We start from the raw sequence: 21048 nt of genomic DNA on the forward strand, positions 1-21048 counted from the left end.
AAGATAGGGACTACTACGCCGCAATCGCAGTAGGAAGATAGTGTTGTACCCATCTCGTTTGTCTTCTACTATCATATTGTTTAATATAATATATACTTCATAATATTTTTATTTTTTTTCCTTATTCAAAACAAGAGTTGGGTTGTTAATAATTTGAAGCGAGCTTGCAATACTCCAAATGCACGCTCGACATCTATACGGACCGCTTCTTCATGTGTAGCAAATAAAGTTGCTTTCCGAACTTTGTGGAAGTCGAGTAGATTGAATAAAAGTTGTCCATTTCGGATAAATACCATTTGTGACATAGTAAACTAAGAGCATCTCCAATGGTTCAAAACTAGAACTCTCCCCATTGATTCTCTGATTAAAAGTGTGAAAAAATTAACTAGAATAATTTATTATAGAGAGAGTTGTCTCTCTTGAAAGAGATTTTGGAAGGCATGGGAGACATTTACGTGTCACGTTATAATTGGCTGGATCTTTTGACAAATCAGGATTTTTTTTTTTTGCCTTTTTCGATCTTCCCCGACTCGGAATTCACTAAGTCACAAACATTGTTGCTCGGTTACAAGAATCTCTCTCTCTCTCTCTCTCTCTCTCTCTCTCTCTCTCTCTCTCTGGGCGAGATGATGCGACGGTGATGGCGGTGGAGAGTGACATTTTCTCCGACGATTGAGGGTAGAAATGAGGTGGTCTGTATGTTGTATGAGTAGTGGTTGGGCCAGATTCGTCATTTGTAGAGCCGCTGGTCACAATATGCGCTGAGTAATGATTGAAACCGGAGATCCATATCCACCTCAGGAGAGTACTCGATGAAGGAATCTTGTAATGTGTAAGAATCTACTTCTTTTATGCAGTTTATCATTATTTAATTTGGAAAATTTGATGTTTGTTTTAAGGTTCTTTGAATTTTTTGAATTTAGGGTTTTGTTTTGTAAATTAGGATTTTTTGTTCTAAGCATTGATAAGGTTTTTTTTAAATAAATTGGAGGCTATGTGTTTGTTATTTGGCATGATTGAAGTGAGGATGAGTCGTTGAATGTTTGTTTAGAGTTCATAGTTATGGATAAACAAATTAGGGTAAATTGAAAACCATGTGGGTTTCTTTGATATTTTTTTGTCAGGATTGAATCGAATTGAGTCATTGAATGTTTGATATAAAGTAAATAGTTTCTGACTAACAAATTATAGCATCTTTAATGGTTGAAGTTGAATATATTTGGGGATTCTGTTATAGTTCTTTGTCATGATTGAAATCTAGATTGATTGTTTTTTTCTAGATTGTGTCGAATAATCATTCTCTATTTGGAATCAATAAGCAGTTTGAAATTGATATGTATATCTCTTTTATTTGCTTGAATCAATTTGAATTTTTAATGTATGATGTGTATGCTAATAAGAATTTTTTGTGTCTGTTTTGGTGAGCTTAAATGGAGTGCTTGTTTATACGAATGTCACAAGTGGAGCTGACATAGATTTATCAGCTAGTAAATCAAGGTACAGTTCAAAGTGGTTGTTGTTTTATTGATTGTCAGTTTGAGTTTGGTATATAGTTAAGTGTATAGATTAGTTAACTGAGCATCAAAACTAATTGTTTTTACTGTTATCTGTGATTAATGTTTGGTAAATGTTGATGAGGACAGTTTTTTTGAGATAAATGTTTGGTATGTTCTTTGAGATAAATGCTTGTTATCAATGCTTAGTTGGTTTAGATTAGGTAAATATTGTTATCACTAGTGATAAATTCATCTTCATTAAACAAAGTCTAACATTTTCATTCTTCTTCAACCTTCAGTTTTCTCTGAATGTCTCATTTTAACTCCCACAACCACTAAAAAATGGATGATATGAATCCATTTTATGAGTTTTCGAGTTTCATCAAACTATTGCATAGTAAACAAGAAGACATCAATTGGTATGCGAGTTGATCATTTGAAGTCACTACCTTTAGTGCACAATTATCTAATGAATGAAGTGAAGATGAAGCCACATTCATGGTAATGCAAGTTCCCAACCAATCAATGTTGAAGATGATGGAATAATGAGTCGCCTCCTTGTGTGAAGGCAACAAAAGCGAAAGGAAAATAATTATCCACTGTTAAAGGAGAAGCAGGCCAGTCAGTGGAATAATTTCAAAGTTTATGGAAGTTTAAGAAGAAGGATTGAGATAGCAAAGAGAAGCACATCAAGCATCAGATGCTTGAAAGTCTACTTTCAAGAACCGATCCTCTATTAGACATTAACTTGGCCCTAAAGAATAAGCTAATCACAGATTTTTGGTCCTAAATTTTAAGTTTTAATTTGGAGCTCCTTCTTTGTTAAATGTCTTCATTAGTTTTCAATGTCTATGTAGTCTATTGTCTGATGTAGTATGATTATATATGATGTTGTTTTAGTGTTGCACTTGTATGATATTGCATTGTAATGTATGATATGTATTTTGTGTTAATGCACTTGTCTTGATATGTCACAAGTTAATATTTCACTTGTCCGCATATGTAACTTGTCTTGATATGTCACAAGTTAATATTTCTCTTGTCTTGATATGTCACTTGTCTTCATATATCACAAAAAAAAAAAAAGAATTCTTAAAACATCACTTATTATGAAATAGAGTGACTTTAGATTTTGGAACCAAAATAAATTATTTTGAAACAAATTAATATAACATATAAATATGTACTACCAAAAAAAAAATTACATCGCTTATTTTATATATTTGCATCATTTATAATTGAGGCAAATTAGTTTTAAATCACTTATATAAGTGATTCTACAAGTGGTGGTGCAAATATTTTGCATCGATTAGTGTACTAGTATTAATATGCATCAGTCGCAAAAAGGTAATGTTATTTTTGCATAAGTTAATAGAAATTGTGTTAGTAGTGGTATCAATTTACCAAAATCACATTAATATTTACAACAATAATAATTGGTGATGTTAAGGGTTTATATCAATTCCAAATAATTAATGTTTAATTAATAAAACTAGGCCAGTGTAGCACGGGTATTCATGCTGTAGTTAGTTTATAAATTTTACTTATGTATATATTACGAATTTCATGTATGTTTGTCTGTAAATGTTTACTTGTATAATTTATAAATTTTAAAATTTTATCAATTTATTATTGGTATCATTTAAACATAGATACTATTAAATTTATTACAGAATTGATGTGTCCCTTTGTATATATAATTATATATTTAGTATATGTATTTGTATACATGGTGTATCCGGGGTATAGTGTATTTTTTAACATGTAAATTAATTATAAAATTTGAAAAATTAATAAGACAAATATAACTTTTTATTAAAATCAGAATTATAGAAGAAACCCTTAAAAGAATTATTAATAAACTACATACTTCTTTAATCGTATATAAAAAAGACAGGATTAAAAAAACGTAAAAACAATGGTCATATAATAATTATTGCATAAGTTAGTGTTAATATGCATCAGTCGCAAAAAGGTGATGCATTTTTTAAATTAATTGATAGAAATTATGTTAGTAGTGGTATCAATTTATCAAATGACGTTAATATTTACAACAATAATAATTGGTGATTTTAAAGGTTTATATCAATTTTAAATAATTGATATTTAATTAATAAAATAATATTCAATTTGTTTGAAAGTATATTATTTAATTTCATTAACCAATATAAAGGAAAATTATTAATTTTTTTGAGTAACAGTTATCACAACCAAAAAATCAAGTCACTATTTTCAAAAATTAATAAACAATTGTGGCATGCACAAGTTTTTACTTATAGAAATGAAATGGAAAAAAAAAAATTGGTGACCTTCAACGTTTGGGTCTTTTGCAAAAGTAGCCATTTTGGAAAAAGTAATTAAATTTCTAACACAATAATATGAGAAACTGAATAAGTAACATGATTTGTATTTAAAAAATCTAGTTTGTCCTTTTCATTCGTTGTAGGAGGGCGTGTATGAGAAAATAAAGAAAGGTAAAGAAGATGTATGTATAAGAGTGGAAGAAGAGAGAGAATAATGATGACACGACAAAATTGATATTATCCCCAAATAATTTCAATGTTGAATTACTCTCATAAAAATAACTAGTTACATCTTCTAATTTTTTTTAATAAAACATATATTTTTTCTGTTCATAACATGATTTAAAATTTTGAAATCTAATACAAATTATTCAAAATAGTGAATAATATTTGACTAAAATACACAAATAAAATATTATAGAATGAGAATAAATTGTATAGAACGAACATTACACTAACAAAGGATCGAGTTAAACCGATCTGATCCAAAAAACCTATACCCTATGAGATACCACATTGGCAACCCAAGAAACCAAGAAAAATTGTAGTGGTGTTGTTGACGGTAGCGGTGGTAGTGGTGGTGACGGTAACGGAGGTGGTGATGATGATAATGGTAGTGGTGGCACTAACAGTGACGTTGACGGTGGTGGTTGCGGCGATACGGTTGTGGTATTGACAGTGAAAAATGATGGTGAGTTGGTGGTGGATGTGATGGTGTAAAATATTTAGAATAGTTATGATATGAGTTGGAGTTGCAGAAAATAAGTTGCAGTAAAAAAAATTAAGTATAGGAAGAGGAAGAATGTGGGTTACAAATAGAAGTTAAAGTTGTCTTTATTACATATATTATACACAATATTGTCTTCTAATTTTTGAGGTGTTAGTTTTCAAATTATTAAAAAAATTTAGGTTTTAATTACAAATTTCCCTAAATGTTTTGGCGAAGAGAGAAGATTTGGCTTCAGGATTTACGTAGGTTTTTTTGCTGATGTGGCATCATAGTGCTTATCTTGTCTACATGGGTTTCTTAATATCGATTTAGCCCAAAACACATGTAAGTGGTTCTGTCGTTATCCTTTGATGTAGTGTGTATGGGCTTCTTAATAGCATATCAGCCCGACAAACCACAGCCCAACAAAACGGGCTTGTCATTAAATGATGTGATTATGTAGCATAATTTTAGAAAGTTTGTGAACGCTGATGTAGATGGTTTGAGAAGCTTCAATATGCTTCTTTTAGTAGTGACTAGGCGAGTGCCCGCGCTACGCGCGGGTTTTTGTTGTAGATTTTTTATAAAGCATCTTGAATCTTTAATTTGTAAGAAATCTTTGTTTTTTCTGGTATGTGGTTGGATTGAATCGGATGATCAGCTATGAGACTGATTACCACACGGAAGTTGATTTGAGTAGGCCGTGACGGCTTCCAATTGATTTATATAGCAATCCGTAAGGTGTTTTTAAATTTTATTTTTAACGTGTCATGGCTTACTAAATCTTGAAGGTGATATGCCAAAATGATAGAGAGAGATGTTTGTTTGGTGTCCGTCGAGTTGGTTATTGTAATTTTAGATTTTTTTTAAAAAAATAGAAAGAATCTAAATGCATTTATTTGTAAAATGTAAATTCAGTAGTTGTTCTAAAAGAAATCAAGCTATGTAGTTTACTTTTTCTAAATGGTCTGAGATAGATGGATTCTTATTCCAAACATATCTTGTATCAATAATTCTATCACCGTCCAATTTGACACAAGTCAAAACAATTGTGTGTCTACTAAGATAAATTATAGATTTTTCCGTAGCGTACCTTGCCAAATCCTGTCATCCCCATCTTAGCTAGAAGGTACAAATCAACAGCCCATACTCCTAAACGTAACTATAGGAAGCCGATTTCTCAGTTGTAGTAGAGGATGAAGCAGCAGCTCGTTAAGTGATGTTGATGCCTTTGTTAGGTTGTTGATATCCCAAACTCCAATTCCAAATACGATATTCAATTAGAAAGATGATCTGATTGATTATCAAAACAATTGCTTAGTCAAAGTCTCACAAAGAACTCTCACAACATCAAAGCATAATCTCTCTAAATCGATATCTCTCCTTATTTAAACTCAAACAGAGTTTGTGAAAGATATTTTTAGATCCTAAGAATATATTTTTCTTCAAGCAAGCTTCCTTTTCATGTGTCTCCTCACTTGCACGTGACTTCTTTTGCTTTGTCTCTCATTCACATGATACACCAATATCGTACCACCCTTGAGGTTGCAAAGCTACAATAACAGTACTTATATTTTGTACTCAACGATAATGTCAGTAATAATAATATGAAAAGGAAATATTAGTAGTAGGACCCTTCAATTCATACCCCTACCTTTGTATCAGTTTCTGTTAATCTTTGTTGTATGCCTTTGGCGATTGAAAAGAAAAGATTTATAATATTGAGGTTTGTTTTTGCACTCTGCATCTCTTTAGATCACATCGTTAATCTAAAGAACACATTAATGAAAATGGCATATGTGTTATGTTTTTATCTAGGTCCCCGTCTTAAAGAATTTGATTCTATACTCAGCTAAAGCTTAGCCCTTCATTGTTGGGGCAACCTGAAGAAGAACACCATCATCATTATCCTACAACCTAAAAATCAAGAAATTAAACTAAGCATTCAACTTAAGAATATATACCCTTTTGCTGTCATCAATGTCACCTTTGTACCAACCAATCTTTTATTAACATTATCTGAGGTACGTTGCTCGAAGTTCTTCATCCAGTTCCTAATGTCTATTGAAAGAATCGTATTCAATTACCACAAGTCTGATGACAATCCCATTTTCTAAAAATGTCATTGTAAAAATGACTTTACTTTCTAAAAATGTCATTGTAAAAATGACTTTACAAAGTACAAAGAATATCAAGACACAGAAAAAAAGACAACGACATATTGTTGAAGGATGACTCATCTCTTACATTGTCGGCATGGAGTATACCCATCACTCCCTTGTAATAATATGCTGCAAGAGAAAATATGGTTAAAAACGTTTTAAATAAACTGCATAAACAAATGAATTATCTTTTACTTCTTGACAGTATCAAAATATTCAACTTATTATTGAGAGAAGAGTGGGGAATCAATCAACCAATACAAGTAGAAGCATTAGTTAGATATAAGAATGTGCATGCATAGTAAATATCGTTCATGACTTCTAAGCAACAACGTCAAATCAGCCTTATTAGTTATGGTTATAGTATGAAAACGTTCTTGACCCCTTGTGTCCTATAATTGCAACTTGATACACTTCCCATCAAGTGCAACTATTCTTATCTTCAAGTCAACTGTAGAACTTAGTCACACAAATCAAACAAATTACACAAACTTAGTCGCACAAATCAAAGAATTAGACAATCTAAAGTAAGCCACTATTGCAAAAGTAAACATATAAAATGGTAAATAATGAAACTTGTAGTCAAAGAACAACTTTTGCATGACCAACGTTTTAACACAAACCATAAAATCTGAAATTAGTACAACACACATTAGCTAATCTCTTAACAAAAACAATCATAAACGAAGAAGACAGACAGACAAAACCTTGAACATTAAACTCTTGGTGCTACTGCTCATGGTGCCAAGAAAGTTTAGTAACAAACCATAATCATAAATCTTGGGAAAAGCGGAGGGAAAACCCCAAAAAACAAAACATAAAAAGTAAAAATCATAACCTTAAGTGGTCGATGACAACAGAGCATTGTCAGCCAAAAGTTATGCTCTCACGAGTACTCGTGAAGTCACAAAGAGTTTGATTTTACAAATCCAACAAATCGATCTTGCGCCATTTGACTTCAACCTATTGTTAACTCCTCTCAGGCTACAACAGAACCAGGAAATCCACGGTATTTCATCAAGTTCCAAAAAACTCACTTCCAATCCGCCGATTAAGGTTTTAGAAGCGACCAGTAAAACCAAAGGAAGATTGAGAATTAGAAAAAAGATTCGACAGTGATCGACTCAAGAATCATTACAAAAGAAGGCGGAGTTAATCCAATGGATATGATGACTAAAAACCCTAGGAACGATATGTATCAATTGAAATTAGAACCTACGTTTTGTACCTTCTAAATGCGAGAGTCAAGTCCTCTTCGAGTGGTCGCTCTTCCAACACGCTTTCTTCTTAAGAAAATCGAGAATTAGGATCTTAACGCATTAGATCAATGGGTTATTAATGGAGAAATAGGATATTGTTATTGAACGGATATAAGGAAGCTTTAGAGAATCAAGTGTTTGAGAAAAGAGTGACTAAGTCTTCTCGCCATTGGATTTACGAATCGTTGGGTGATCGAGCATGCCGATGACCCGTGAAACTGAGAATTAGCATTGGAGCATTTATATAATTTTGAGAGTTGAGGTGACGGTCTCCAATGTTTAAGCTTCCTAGCTTCTCAAAACATTTTACGTAGAAGAGGAGGCGAGAAGTTAAAGAGTTATTTCAAAAAAAACATGTGTCATTTTCTTGTGTGCTGACGTGTCATTCTCTGGGAGAGAGTTAACCTTCATTCATATATATGATTAATGAGAAATTAATAAGGTTAAAATAATGGATTTAAAGAATTTAATTTAAAAGACCAACAAATAGGTAAGCAATAGCTAATTCGCTCTAAACAATTTCTCCCAGGCACAAAAACTAAGGTAGCCGCAAACCTTGGTCGAGATGAGTTTCCTTCACCGCTATTGCTCTTCCGACTGCCTTCGTCCATGATCGGTACTACTCCTAAGGTGAGATCTCTCTAGTGAATCTCATTTTCCGGTGACGTTAAAGTTTTCGAGCGAGCCTTTCACTTGAGATGACTTCTCTTTTTCTGTCGAATGCGAGCCATTCTCGTCGCTTACCATTGTCATTGGTCGGTTTCCTCCTTTAGAGGTCACCTCGTGCACCACCACCGGAGCCACCATCTCCACCAACTCCACCGGAACCACCATATCCACCAGACTCTCCAGCTTTGATTGGTAACACGCATAATCGCATAATGGCCTTTTCTTATGCGAGTATGCAAGAACTTGGCCAATCAAAAAAATCTGCACAATTGTGTTAGAAAACGAAAAACGCAGGATTTGTATTTTCGCGTAAAATTACAAGTAAAAATTTATTATGAAAAAAGTGGGTATATAGTTGCTTATTTGCATAATAAATTGTTATTATTCTATACATACTAAATATTAGCAATTATAAAAGAAACAAATATAATTGTTTACACAAAAATAATATCATTAATAATATAAGAAAACATATTCACAAATTTTTAATAAAATTTTAATAATCTTCTATTTTTTATTATAAGATATTACTTAAAATTTATTTAAAATATTATTTTGTTTATTAAGTATAAATATACATACATATGTATATAAATATATTATTAATATAATATTTTAGTCTATCATTTTGCAAAATATATCCAATCAACATATTTTTAAAATTATATCATTCTATAAATTTTTATTCTGCAAATTTTCATTATGCGAATTGATTCTACAACTTATATTATTATGCTATTATGCAATGTTACCAAAGAGAGCCTCAGATCTGCTTCACTTTTGTTTTTTCTTGTGATGAGCTGTCAAACTCCCTTTCCCTCCCAGCGTTTGACTTGCTCGTCCTCCATCTCTCCTGCGCAATCAAGCAAAATTTCCCTTTTTGTTGGACTCTACTTCACGACAAGTTTGGAGATCTTGAAGCTCGTCTTTGGTCGCCCTCTTCTACCATAGAGTCTTTTAGTGATGTTCACTATCTCGCCAACGCCACCATCTTACTCTCCGTCCTATAATTCTTCTAAGATGGAAGCGTTTGGATGTTGGTAAAGTTTGTGGCCTTGGTTTTGTGGAATCTTGATGTAGCTCATTTAGTTTTGATGGGCTTGGATACTTTTGTATCTACACTTGTACTCTCTTGTAGCACCTTTCTCGCTTTGATGCGATCATTTACCGTAATAGGCAGATTCTTTCTTGATTTGGCTATGTTAAAAGTTGTTTCGTCGCAGCTTCGACACAGTTCTTTGAGTTCAGACAACTGACCAGTTTTTCTAGTTCATTGAGGCTTCTATAGTCATTTCTCCTTTATGAAGCTTTTTATTGTGTTTAGTGATTGTATGACGGAAAGCATTGTGTGCAAGACTGTCCTGCTTAAAGTAGAAGCGAGGATTGTTGTTTAAGACTGGCCTCTTTCAGCTTTTACTGATTGTTTGACGTTAGTGTCTTTGGAGGCTTCGTTTCCTCCTCATTGTGGTTTCGACAAGGCCTTCCAAGCTAAAGATTGCATTATTGGATGCTCTTGGTTATTGCTCTTTTGGGAGGATCGAAACCGGGTTGGGAGTTTCACCCTTCACCAAAGTTTCCCCTACCCCTATACCACAAATGCTTGGGCTATTGTCACAAATTGTCAAATATCTTAATTTTGTGATTGACGTTCTATACATATTTTTCAACATTCTTAAGTGAGTTTTTGTTTTCTATTTATTTTTACTGAATTATTTTTTGATATGGTGTTAAAAAGACACCAAGAATAAAAAATGAAAGAAAAAAGATTGATGATCAAGAGAATAAAAAGGAAAGAACACAATAGAACCAAAGTTTTAAAGTGCACATATATCTTCCAATTAAAGATATGTATAATTAGTTTTTTTTGTTAATAATTTCTCATGTTTTCGCTTCGTTCCTTCATTTTTTCTGTCATTTTGTTATGCTCTTCGAATCACGTCTTTGTGTTTTACGAATCATGGTCGTAAAGAATCTAAGGATTTAGTTTTGAGTTTTTCAAAATGTGAATTTTTAATTCAAAGAGCATAACAAAATGACAGAAAAAATAAGACGAAGTTCTTCCTGGAAATAATTAGGTCACCAGGAAGCTGTTGAAGGTAAAATCCACCATCTTTTTGGTTGTAGCTTCGATTGAAGTTGAATTGTTGGGGAAAAATGAGGAAATTAAATTTGGGGGATTAAGTTCAACATATTTCCTCTCATGTTTAGATTGAGTATTACCAAAATGAGAAATTTTAAGAATTTGGTTACTCTGTTTTATCATTTATAGATTAGCTTTTCAGGATTTGTGCATATTTTGCCATTAAAAGTTTCATATTTAAATTATTTTTGACATTTTTCTTAAACTTTTTATGAGAAAGCTGAAAATTGCGTAAATGACAACAATGTGGCTTATTACACTATCAATTATCAAATAGTGTAAATGTTATGAAAAAATTTTAGTCTATCCTTAATTAATATTTAACATCCTATTTTATCGAAAGTACATTTCAAAATATAAACATTTCGTATGCGTCTGAATGAATACAGAATTTCAATAAAATAGACTTGAAGAAATAGAAATTTATTGGATATAGTTACTTATAAAAACCTTGTTGCGAGAAAAAAAACAAAAAAGAAAAAAGCGTTACACACATAGTTAGATTTAAAAAAAGAAGTAAAACAGTCTAAAATTTATATAAAATTATTGTAAAAAGAAATGATACAATTATTTCTGTCATTTTATTGCAATTTTTTCTGTCCACTTAAATATATTCAGTTCCAAAATTATCAAAATTAATTATAAGATAATTATCTTAGTATAAATTAAATTAGGAAACGGGTTACGAATCCTAAGCCCCATTTTGACTTGATAAAACAAAATAATTTCATTAGTAATCTATAACAAACTCGGAAATCTATCCCCTATTCCTAGTAATCAGCTTGAATATAGTTACATACACACTGTGTGACTGACTTTTTCCTTTTACTTCTTCTCTGCAACGAATATATAAACACTATCAAAAGCATTTTTCATTTCCTCTCAAACCAAAGAACAAAAAATGGACGTCGAATCTTCATCACCATCGTCACATGCTCTTATTAAGAAGGAGAAAGGAGGATGGAGAGCTATCAAGTACATTATTGGTTCGTTTTTACTATCTTAATTGATGTTTTTTTGGGGTTTAATCTTATAATATAGTGTTTTATTCATTCGTTTTTGTGAAGCAAACGAGTCTTTTGAGAAGCTGGCCTCAATGAGCTTAATTGGGAATCTATCGGTGTATCTCATGACAAAATATAATCTTGGTGGTGTCTTCTTGGTGAACGTCATCAACATATGGTTTGGTTCTTGCAACATTCTTACACTCGCTGGTGCTTTTGTCTCTGATGCTTACCTTGGAAGATTTTGGACTCTTCTACTCGGTTCCATCGCCTCCTTTATAGTAATTTTCCTTTCCTTTGTCGTATTTTTCATATAGTAAATTCGGAAGCCGAAACCAAAAGTGTCTTTCATTGATAGGGAATGGGAATATTTGCTCTAACCGCTGCTCTCCCGAGTTTAAGACCTGATGCTTGCATTGATCCATCGAATTGTTCAAACCAGCCGGCGAAATGGCAGCTCGGGGTTCTATTCTCCGGTCTAGGTTTACTAGCCATTGGAGCAGGAGGAGTAAGACCATGCAATATCGCATTTGGAGCTGATCAATTCGATACAAGCACTAAAAAGGGCAAAGCTCACCTTGAAACATTCTTTAACTGGTGGTACTTCTCTTTCACCGTGGCTCTAGTTATTGCACTGACAGGTGTTGTCTATATACAGACTAACATCAGTTGGGTCATTGGTTTCGTGATCCCCACGGCTTGTCTTGCACTCTCCATCACAACCTTCGTCATTGGTCAGCATACTTACATATGTGCAAAAGCTGAGGGCAGTGTGTTCGCAGACATAGTTAAGGTTGTTACTGCGGCTTGCAAGAAACGTAAGGTGAAACCTGGATCAGATATAACGTTCTATATAGGCCCTTCTAATGATGGATCACCCACCACTTTGGTCCGAGACAAACACAGGTTTGTAATTACTTACATTAGAATGTTTATAGTTGATTTGGCCTTTGCATATATCATCTTATAAATGAAGTTAAAATAATACTTTTATCTTATGAACCTTAGAAAACAAGAATGATTTAAGCAAAAGCTTCCCTTCACTCCAACTCTCTCTTAGAGAATTAGGTTAATTGTTGGAGCTGGATTTCTTATTAATCAATAGAGACTCTTATATAGGTCTTCATACAACTTAGACATAACACTAATGCATAAAAGAAAACACTTACGTATAAAGGAAATAATGAAATCCCAAATCATAAAGTAAACCACCACAACTAATTAACTAAAACGTCCTAACCGGTGGCCTAATCTACCTAATTGTATCATTTTTAATATTTAAAATAGTTTGTTGATTTGCATCTTGTAAAATTGTTTTTTCCTAAATCAATCCACAATTTTTCAGACATGCAAAAAATAAATTCATTAATGTAAATTTTAATGTTAAAATATGGAGATTACAACATACACGCTAGACGCTACAACATACACGCTAGACGCAAACAGTTTATGTTTGATGTTTGCATGAAATATGAGTGTAATATAGTTTGTGTTCTTTTGATGTTTTGGTGTGACAGATTAAGGTTCTTTGACAAAGCATCTATCGTAACGAATCCGAACGAGTTAAACGAAGACGGTAACGCGAAGTACAAATGGAGATTATGTAGTGTGCAGCAGGTGAAAAACCTCAAGTGTGTGACAGCAATTTTACCAGTTTGGGTCACGGGAATCGCGTGTTTCATACTGACTGACCAACAAAACATTTACGGGATCCTTCAAGCAATGCAGATGGATAAAACGTTTGGACCACATAACTTCCAAGTCCCGGCAGGATGGATGAATCTCGTCTCCATGATCACTCTAGCGATTTGGATCTCACTTTACGAGTGTGTTATCATACCAATAGTGAAACAAATCACGGGTCGGAAAAAACGGTTAACGTTAAAACATAGAATCGAGATAGGTATTGCTTTTTTTTTAGGTTAAAAGATTTACAAGATCATAGTTTAGTTTCTTTGCTTTATATTTAGTTTTCTAACATTCTTTGTATTAGGTATAGTAATGGGAATCATTTGTATGATTGTCGCGGGTTTCCAAGAGAAGAAGCGAAGAGCATCCGCTCTAAAGAATGGCTCATTCGTGTCGCCGGTTTCTATTGTAATGCTCCTTCCTCAGTTCGCTCTTGCCGGTTTAACCGAAGCGTTTTCCGCGGTGGCTCTGATGGAGTTTCTGACGGTTAGGATGCCTGAGCATATGAGAGCGGTTGCTGGAGCGATCTTCTTCTTGAGCTCGTCGATTGCGAGTTACATATGCACACTTCTTATAAATGTGATTGATGCCGTGACGCGCAAGGAAGGGAAATCTTGGTTAGGAGACAAAGACTTGAACAAGAACAGGCTTGAGAATTACTTTTTCATAATAGCCGGCATTCAAGTCGCGAATCTTCTCTATTTTAGGTTATTTGCTTCAAGGTATGCCACTGAAAACAAAAAAGGACACTAAAGATGTTTAGATAAGACTTCAGAGAGGTTAGGTTTTCAGTTTCTTTTTTTTTCTTTAAACTACCTGAGACTTGTTTTCCATAAGAAAATTAGATTTTCAAAGGATGTTTTATGCAAATTTTTGTGTATTCATTTGATAGTTTTATAATACCATCAAAATTCTGATGTTAGTCGAAACGCTTAGTAACTGTTGGTTTGGTAAAATTATTAAACTAGCTCTAATATAACTGACTATAATAATTTGTATTTTATTAAGAAATTATTTTCACGGCGAACACCTATTTGAGTTTTTCTTCCATGAATTAGCAAAGTGGGTTAGGCCTTCCAGCATTTAGCCATTTGAGCAAAATTAGACGAATTTGCCCTTAAACGAGAACTGCTGAAACTGGTTACTTTTGGTTTCAGTTTTTTGTTTTCTCTCTCTTTAATGTCTTATAATATATTTTTGTTAAACAAAATTTTTTTATTGAAAAACAGAAGAAGAAAGAGAAAAAGAATCGAAGAAGAGGTGGTATTAAATCAAAAGAAAATTTCACGTTATAACACCCTTGTCACTTTTTCTTTCACAAATAGGCAAAGTGGGCTGGGTCAACCACGTTTTAGCCATTAGGCCCAAAATGGCCGAATTTGCCCTCCAACGAGAAACTGACGGAGGCGGTTTCGTTTCGTGGAACCGGTTCAGTTTCCTTAACCGTTTTCTGGTTTCAAAATAATTTAAATATTTAAAATTATTAATTTTAAAACTGAAAATAAATCAAAAACTGTCTTCTTCGAGAAAGCAGAACAGTTCCGTCGAAACGAAGAGTGGTTTCGAAGAACCAGAGAAATTCCGACAAAACTGAATCACAATTCCGATTGAGGCTCTGTTCGAGTTCTAGTCGTTGCTAAAGTGGAGAAAATTTCGATAGAGTTCGTGTTAAAGTGTGGAACAATAATACGCTTTTTGGGTTTATCGATTAACTGTTCATAGAAGAGCTCTAATGGCGGCGACGAGGAAGAGTAGTCGGCGGCGAGGAGTTTCGGATATTGATGAGGCATCGGCGGCGACGACAAATCTGGGTTAGTTTTCCCTAACTTCGTTTGGAGAATGATTGATTCAAAATCTAGGTTAATTTTAGAGATTTCAACTCAGAAATTTTCAATTGACAAAGGGATTTTGTTTTTTTCCGCCAAAAACAGTTGATTGAGTATAAAAGGTTTCGGTGTACGTGTATATGAAAATCGAGTTTATGTTAGTTGGTATTTGGATATAGTGTACGTGTTAAGAACTTCTTCGTCTTGCTCAACTTTCAGGAAGTACTTCTAATGATCCGGGTGAATTACCACAGAGGTTGTTTGCACTCGATCACTACCCTAGCAAGGCGAAGATAAATGTGTACTCCAGAGCGGAGTACATTGGTCAAATAGCAGCTGCGCTTAAGGACACACCAGAAATGACGTTCCTTCTAGATTCTCCATTGGGTGACCTCTTTAGGATCCCTACTAACAAGGCATCCTTTTCTGGTAAACTTGTTCTTGGATTAATATGCCGTCAGTTAGTTACAAATAAACGTTATGAGATGTGGATGGTATTCGCTGGTCATCCTATTAGGCTCGGATTAAGAGAATGGACACTTATAACTGGTTTGGAATGTGGAACCTATCCTAAAGATAAGGATGTAGAAAGTGTTATGCAGCGTGAGGAAGGTGAAAATACAGTGTGGGCTACTCTGTTTGGAGATGATAAAGCTAAGCCAACAGTTGAAGAATTAAGGGATAGATTGATTTCTGAAACTGACATGCCTGCATGGAAGAAATTAGCTCTCGCCCTAATTATCATTGTGGATGGTGTGCTAATATGTGACAAGTCTCCTCCTTTGAGACCAAATGAGATGACAGTTGAGCTGACGAAGAACCTTGATTTCTTCTGTAAATATCCCTGGGGAAGGACATCATTTCTGCTTACTTTGGAGCGTATCGCAAGTTTCAAAGGAGACACCGACGTTAAAAAACTCCGGAGTGGTTGCAAGCAACATTCTTATGCACTCCATGGCTTCCCACTTGGACTCCAACTCCTTGCATTCGCAACTATACCGTCTATTGCTAGTCTCCTACCTTCTGAAGGAGATACCGCCGTGTTTACAGAGAGGACTATTAAAAACCTTTCCAAATTGCGTCCAATCAAGACATCCACCATATTGGCGTGCGAGTCTGCTGAACAGGTTTGTGCAGTTGTTGTTGTACGTACATTGGTATAAAAAATGAAGTACATACACTCTGAAATTAACAATGATCGTCTATGTAGGTGGATATCACATATATTGTGGACCCAGCAGATAGTAATTGCCCAAAATCTTTTGTATGGAGGAAAGAAAAAGAGGACCCAAGAGTTGATAACATTTTAAGGATGTTGAAATCTGAGCAGGAGTGGAATGAAAAAATGTGGGTTGGAGGCGATGATGCGCCTAAGAAGCAAGTCCGGCCCTCAGCAACTGGAGAGAGAGGTAACCATATCTTTTCATCGTATAACTTATATTAGAATTAGGTTCCTCTAAGAGTAGTAATGCATGATTTAACCGTTTAATATAGTTATTTTGAAGAGGCAAAGACGGGTGTCAGATCCTGTTGAAAACAAAAAAAAGGAAAATTAGTCACTCTGATGATGGTGAAGGTGGACCCAGTGGTGGTGATGGTGAAGGTGGACCAAGTGGTGGTGATGGTGAAGGTGGACCAAGTGGTGGTGATGGTGAAGGTGGACCAAGTGGTGGTGATGGTGAAGGTGGACCCAATGGTGCTGATGGTGAAGGTGGACCCAATGGTGCTGATGGTGAAGTTGGAGACGAAGCGTTCGATAAGTATGCGGGCGAATTGAGGAGTTTCTTCAAGAGGCAAACACAACTTTTGGATAAAAAGTTTGAAGATTTAAAAGTATTTGTCCGTGAAGAGATACGTGCTGCTCTACAGTCCCAGGACCGAAAGGAAGAAGGCCCACGATCATCTCACAAATCTGATTCACCATCTGAGAAGGTTGAGAGGGTGACCAAAACTGTTGAGAAGGTGAACAAAAGGGTTGAGAAGGCGAACAAAAGAGTTGAGAAGGCAGCTGAACAGGTACAGAGAAAATCTGTAAAGAAATCCACCAAACCAAGAAAATTTGTTCCAAGAAGATCTTCCAGGTTGAACAATACTCCCAAGAAGGCTGCAACTGGTAGTCTTCCTGTTGAGGTACGTCTACAGCATGTACCTTGTGTAAATACAATCGAAAAAAGGTTTTTATTATGTGTACGTACAACCAAATACTTAGGAATGCGTTATATTGGTGTTTATTCACAGGAGGTACCAGGCAATGATGGGGATGGCGAAGTTTCAGCAAAACATACCGTCTCTGACTATGATATGGAAAACATATATTTGGGTGGAGCATCATCAACTGAAGAGGTAACTCACTTGTGTAATAGTCATGTTATAATTTATGCCTTATTATACGTACAAAAAGAAATATTACTGACCAATTGTATGGTTTTGATTTCGAAGGAGGAAGGAGGGAACTCGGAGATTGAAGAAGATTCTTCAAAGTTACACCAAAATGTATCTGACTCTGTAATGGAAGACAATGTCGATCGTGTTCCATCACCATCTCACCAGGTAACTTGTGTTCTTATTATTTCATTATTGTATGTACAAAATATTTTATGTTCTTAATGTTCTTACTTTTGACATAACAGCCCGAACATGGCATTCCTGATGGTGGTAACTTTGAACAACTTTTGCCTGATCCAATACTGTCTGACCCAGCCCTTGAGAAAATGTCAGATGATGTATCTTCCTCGTCCCATCAGGTACAGGGTACGTACTACTAATTTTTGTGTACGTACATATTATTTCTAATTTGTATGCTTTGCATTTGTATAGGACGTTCAGAAAGGACTTGGTGGTAATCCTGAAGAAGAAGTTGTTGCTCCTGAGTCACAACAGTTGGAGGAGCCACAATCACCGGAGGTCAAGGTTAGGCAAGAATTTGCTTTTGAAGTTACAGAAGATGGCAATCCCAGTGTACGTACAATGTTTTTGAAATCTGTTTCGCACCTTTGAATGTTTTGCTGTGAGTTTGACTAATACAATGGCCATCCATCTCCATATAATGAGGTCAGGCTGGAACAATTTGTGGGGAAGGAGAGGAAGCTTTGAAGGAGGATAAATCTCCAACCGTTGTAGATGAAGCCTTGGAGGTATGTGTTACTATTTTGCTCTTTGTAACGCTTATTTGCCAATTAGAGATATAACCAATTATTTGGTTACTAAATATGAAGGACACTGCGTTACCTGGATTTGTTTCTCCGACGACTGTAGGGGATTTTAATTATGAAGCGAATCTCAGTGACCCGTCTTCACCAACCGTAGTTGTTAGCAAGGTAAGTTCCTAACTAACTATAACATTAAAGTCGGAGATATCATTTGATGTTTGTTATATTGTTTTCATTAGGTGCTTACTCAATTGAAGGACGATATTCTCGCAGAAAATGTATCTAAAATTCCTGAGAAGGTTGCCGTCCCTGAAGAGGTAATTTATTAGCTAACTATTAATAACATTACTGTCGGAGTTATAATTTGATGTTTGTTAAATTGTTTTTATTAGGTGCTTACTCAATTGAAAGACGATGTTCTCGAAGAAAAAGTATCTGAAAAGGTTGCCATCCCCGAAGAGGTCAGTATATTATCCCGTGTACATATTAATATTTCAACTAGACGGGCATATAGTGTACGTACTCTTGTAGCTGTTTCCATGACCAATCTAATTATATGATTTTGTGCTTGCAGACAGGAAAGGAGGACGATGTTGTCGAAGCGGGTGTCTCTAAAACTGAAGCAATCGTTGCTCCCGTCAATGAGAAAGAGAAGAAAAGTGTAAGACGGAGAGTTACCTTCTCCGATGACACCAAAAATGATGATAAAAAAGATCCTGATGTAACATTTGTTGAGGAGAGAGAGGCAGGCCCGGAGGTTTTGGTTAAGGCTGGCGATTCGTTGTACAATCCTTTGGAGAAGGTTGACGAAGCTAAATTCCAGAAATTATGTACTATAACTCAAGGAGAAAAAAGGTATGCATCTGTGCATTCACACAATTATCTGATTGTTTGTCAATCTTATATCAATCCTAACTATTTCATATGTCTTACTAATTTCAGGTGCCATACTCTTTTCGGCTTTCGGAAAGTGGACAATGAATTCTTCACTACTCTAGCCGAGGCTAATGATTGGGTTGTCATTCAATGTAACTGTAATTTCCCCAACAATATCTCCATCCGTGGTTATTAAATGAGAGGAAGAATTTGACCTCTTCGGAGTATCTCATTTCTAAGATGGTCAATCCCACTATTTCAGACGACTTGCTCGCTATGATAGCTAAGAAAGTGGCAGACAAAAGCTGGTTGGACCTTAAGCCACTGATACGATCCGGCACTCGTGGAAGAGACATTGTCTACCGACCGGATGTCCTTAAAGACGCTAACATCTACAGCTTGTGCCGTGTTCCCGATGATTTCCAAGTAGGAGGTGGCCATAATCCAACCGGACCCCAAGGAGAAGGCCGCAATCGACTATTTTTCAAAAGGTGCCTTCTCGCTAACAATCCGACGGCTGTGTATAACGAAGCAATACGTGTTCTAATTCATGAAACTGACATCAATGGAGCACTTAAGCTCATGCAGCGTCATGCACCCGTCCGAGCAGATGCAACCATCGCCTGCGCCATCATATTCATATGTGCGGGGTATGATTATATGGGTGGGTTGTTTCTGGACCTCTACACACGCAACCATCATCCATTGGATTCCGATTTCACACGAGATTTGTGTGAGGAGTTCCTCGAGGAGATAAACAAGTTTAACCCGCCGTACAATAATACTTACGCTCGTTCGTTCTGTTATCCCAGCAGCCATGGAATTAAAATGCCATAATGCGCCTACCATTGTTTCATGGTTTCTGGTGCATACCAGAACGTTTGCAACAAGTGTTACCTATGATCGTGTGCTAGGCGAATTAGCCGAATTCTCTAGGTCTCTCATTTGTACGTGTGTTTGGTGTACGTACACTGTCACGTGTTTCAAGTTTGTTAGGGGTTTGGTCCTATGTATTTTGTTTTTGCTTCATCCACAATGCGCCTATTATGTTGTTTTGTTTCCGTTTCCTTTAAATTCCTATTTACAACTTCTGTGTCTTTTTCATGCGGTTTGGTTCTATCTGTCATGAATAATATATTTCTGTTGTCAAACTAAACTGGTAGGTGTACTTGCATTCTAACAAGTACTTACATTATAATAAGTACCTATATTCTAACTATAAATGTAATAGTAAATGTAAGGATATATGTCAGTGAATTGAATAAGAATGTCAGTCTTATTCAATTGACGTGCCAGGCGTTAATTAATAAATACACTCCCACTTGTCATAATTGCAAGAACTTTAGTCTTATTGGAAATATACGTACACGTGTAACTCCTTATTAGACGTACATATATCAATTATTTAATTTAATTTCCTTCGGATTAGACCGCAAATATGAGAATTATATATGTACGTACACTGTTACTCTATACGTACACGTGTAACTCCTTATTAGACGTACATATATCAATTATTTAATATAAATTTCCTTCGGATTATACCGCAAATATGAGAATTATATATGTACGTACACTGTTACTCTATACGTACACGTGTAACTCCTTATTAGACGTACATATATCAATTATTTAATATAAATTTCCTTCGGATTAGACCGCAAATATGAGAATTATAAATGTACGTACACTGTTACTCTATACGTACATTTATTGGCAAATTTATTGTAAACGCTATCTCCCCATCCGTTATCCTCCCTCCTCGG

General features: G+C 34.9%; 1 protein-coding gene, 1 long non-coding RNA gene and 1 pseudogene across 4 annotated transcripts; all 3 read left to right on the forward strand.

Moving 5' to 3' along the window:
- Positions 1 to 9421: 9421 nt before the first annotated feature.
- Positions 9422 to 9758, forward strand: AT5G04755. Its single transcript, NR_142783.1, has one exon. It is a non-coding gene; the product is annotated as an other RNA (long non-coding RNA).
- Positions 9759 to 10559: 801 nt separating this feature from the next.
- Positions 10560 to 14234, forward strand: AT5G28470 (Major facilitator superfamily protein; the record flags this gene model as incomplete). 2 transcript variants are annotated; one of them, NM_001344071.1, is made up of 6 exons in its annotated part: positions 10560 to 10694; positions 11605 to 11724; positions 11806 to 12023; positions 12101 to 12648; positions 13260 to 13645; positions 13736 to 14184. In NM_001344071.1, exons 2-6 carry the CDS (start codon positions 11640 to 11642, stop codon positions 14182 to 14184), a joined length of 1686 nt encoding a protein of 561 aa, NP_001332604.1. In that variant the 5' UTR covers positions 10560 to 10694; positions 11605 to 11639. The 2 variants fall into 2 exon arrangements, with proteins under 2 accessions (NP_001332604.1, NP_198199.2); NM_122730.3 differs by lacking the exon at positions 10560 to 10694 and having other exon boundaries at positions 11628 to 11724; positions 13742 to 14234.
- A 929-nt stretch (positions 14235 to 15163) lies between these two features.
- Positions 15164 to 20119, forward strand: AT5G28480 (annotated as a pseudogene; the record flags this gene model as incomplete). Its single annotated transcript has 15 exons — positions 15164 to 15242; positions 15477 to 16384; positions 16468 to 16666; positions 16765 to 17444; positions 17496 to 17600; positions 17697 to 17840; positions 17888 to 18001; positions 18075 to 18215; positions 18314 to 18391; positions 18473 to 18574; positions 18646 to 18723; positions 18799 to 18921; positions 18981 to 19261; positions 19349 to 19434; positions 19545 to 20119.
- Positions 20120 to 21048: the final 929 nt, after the last annotated feature.

Source organism: Arabidopsis thaliana, chromosome 5, assembly GCF_000001735.4.
Source record: "Arabidopsis thaliana chromosome 5, partial sequence".
Classification (NCBI taxonomy): Eukaryota; Viridiplantae; Streptophyta; class Magnoliopsida; order Brassicales; family Brassicaceae; genus Arabidopsis; species Arabidopsis thaliana.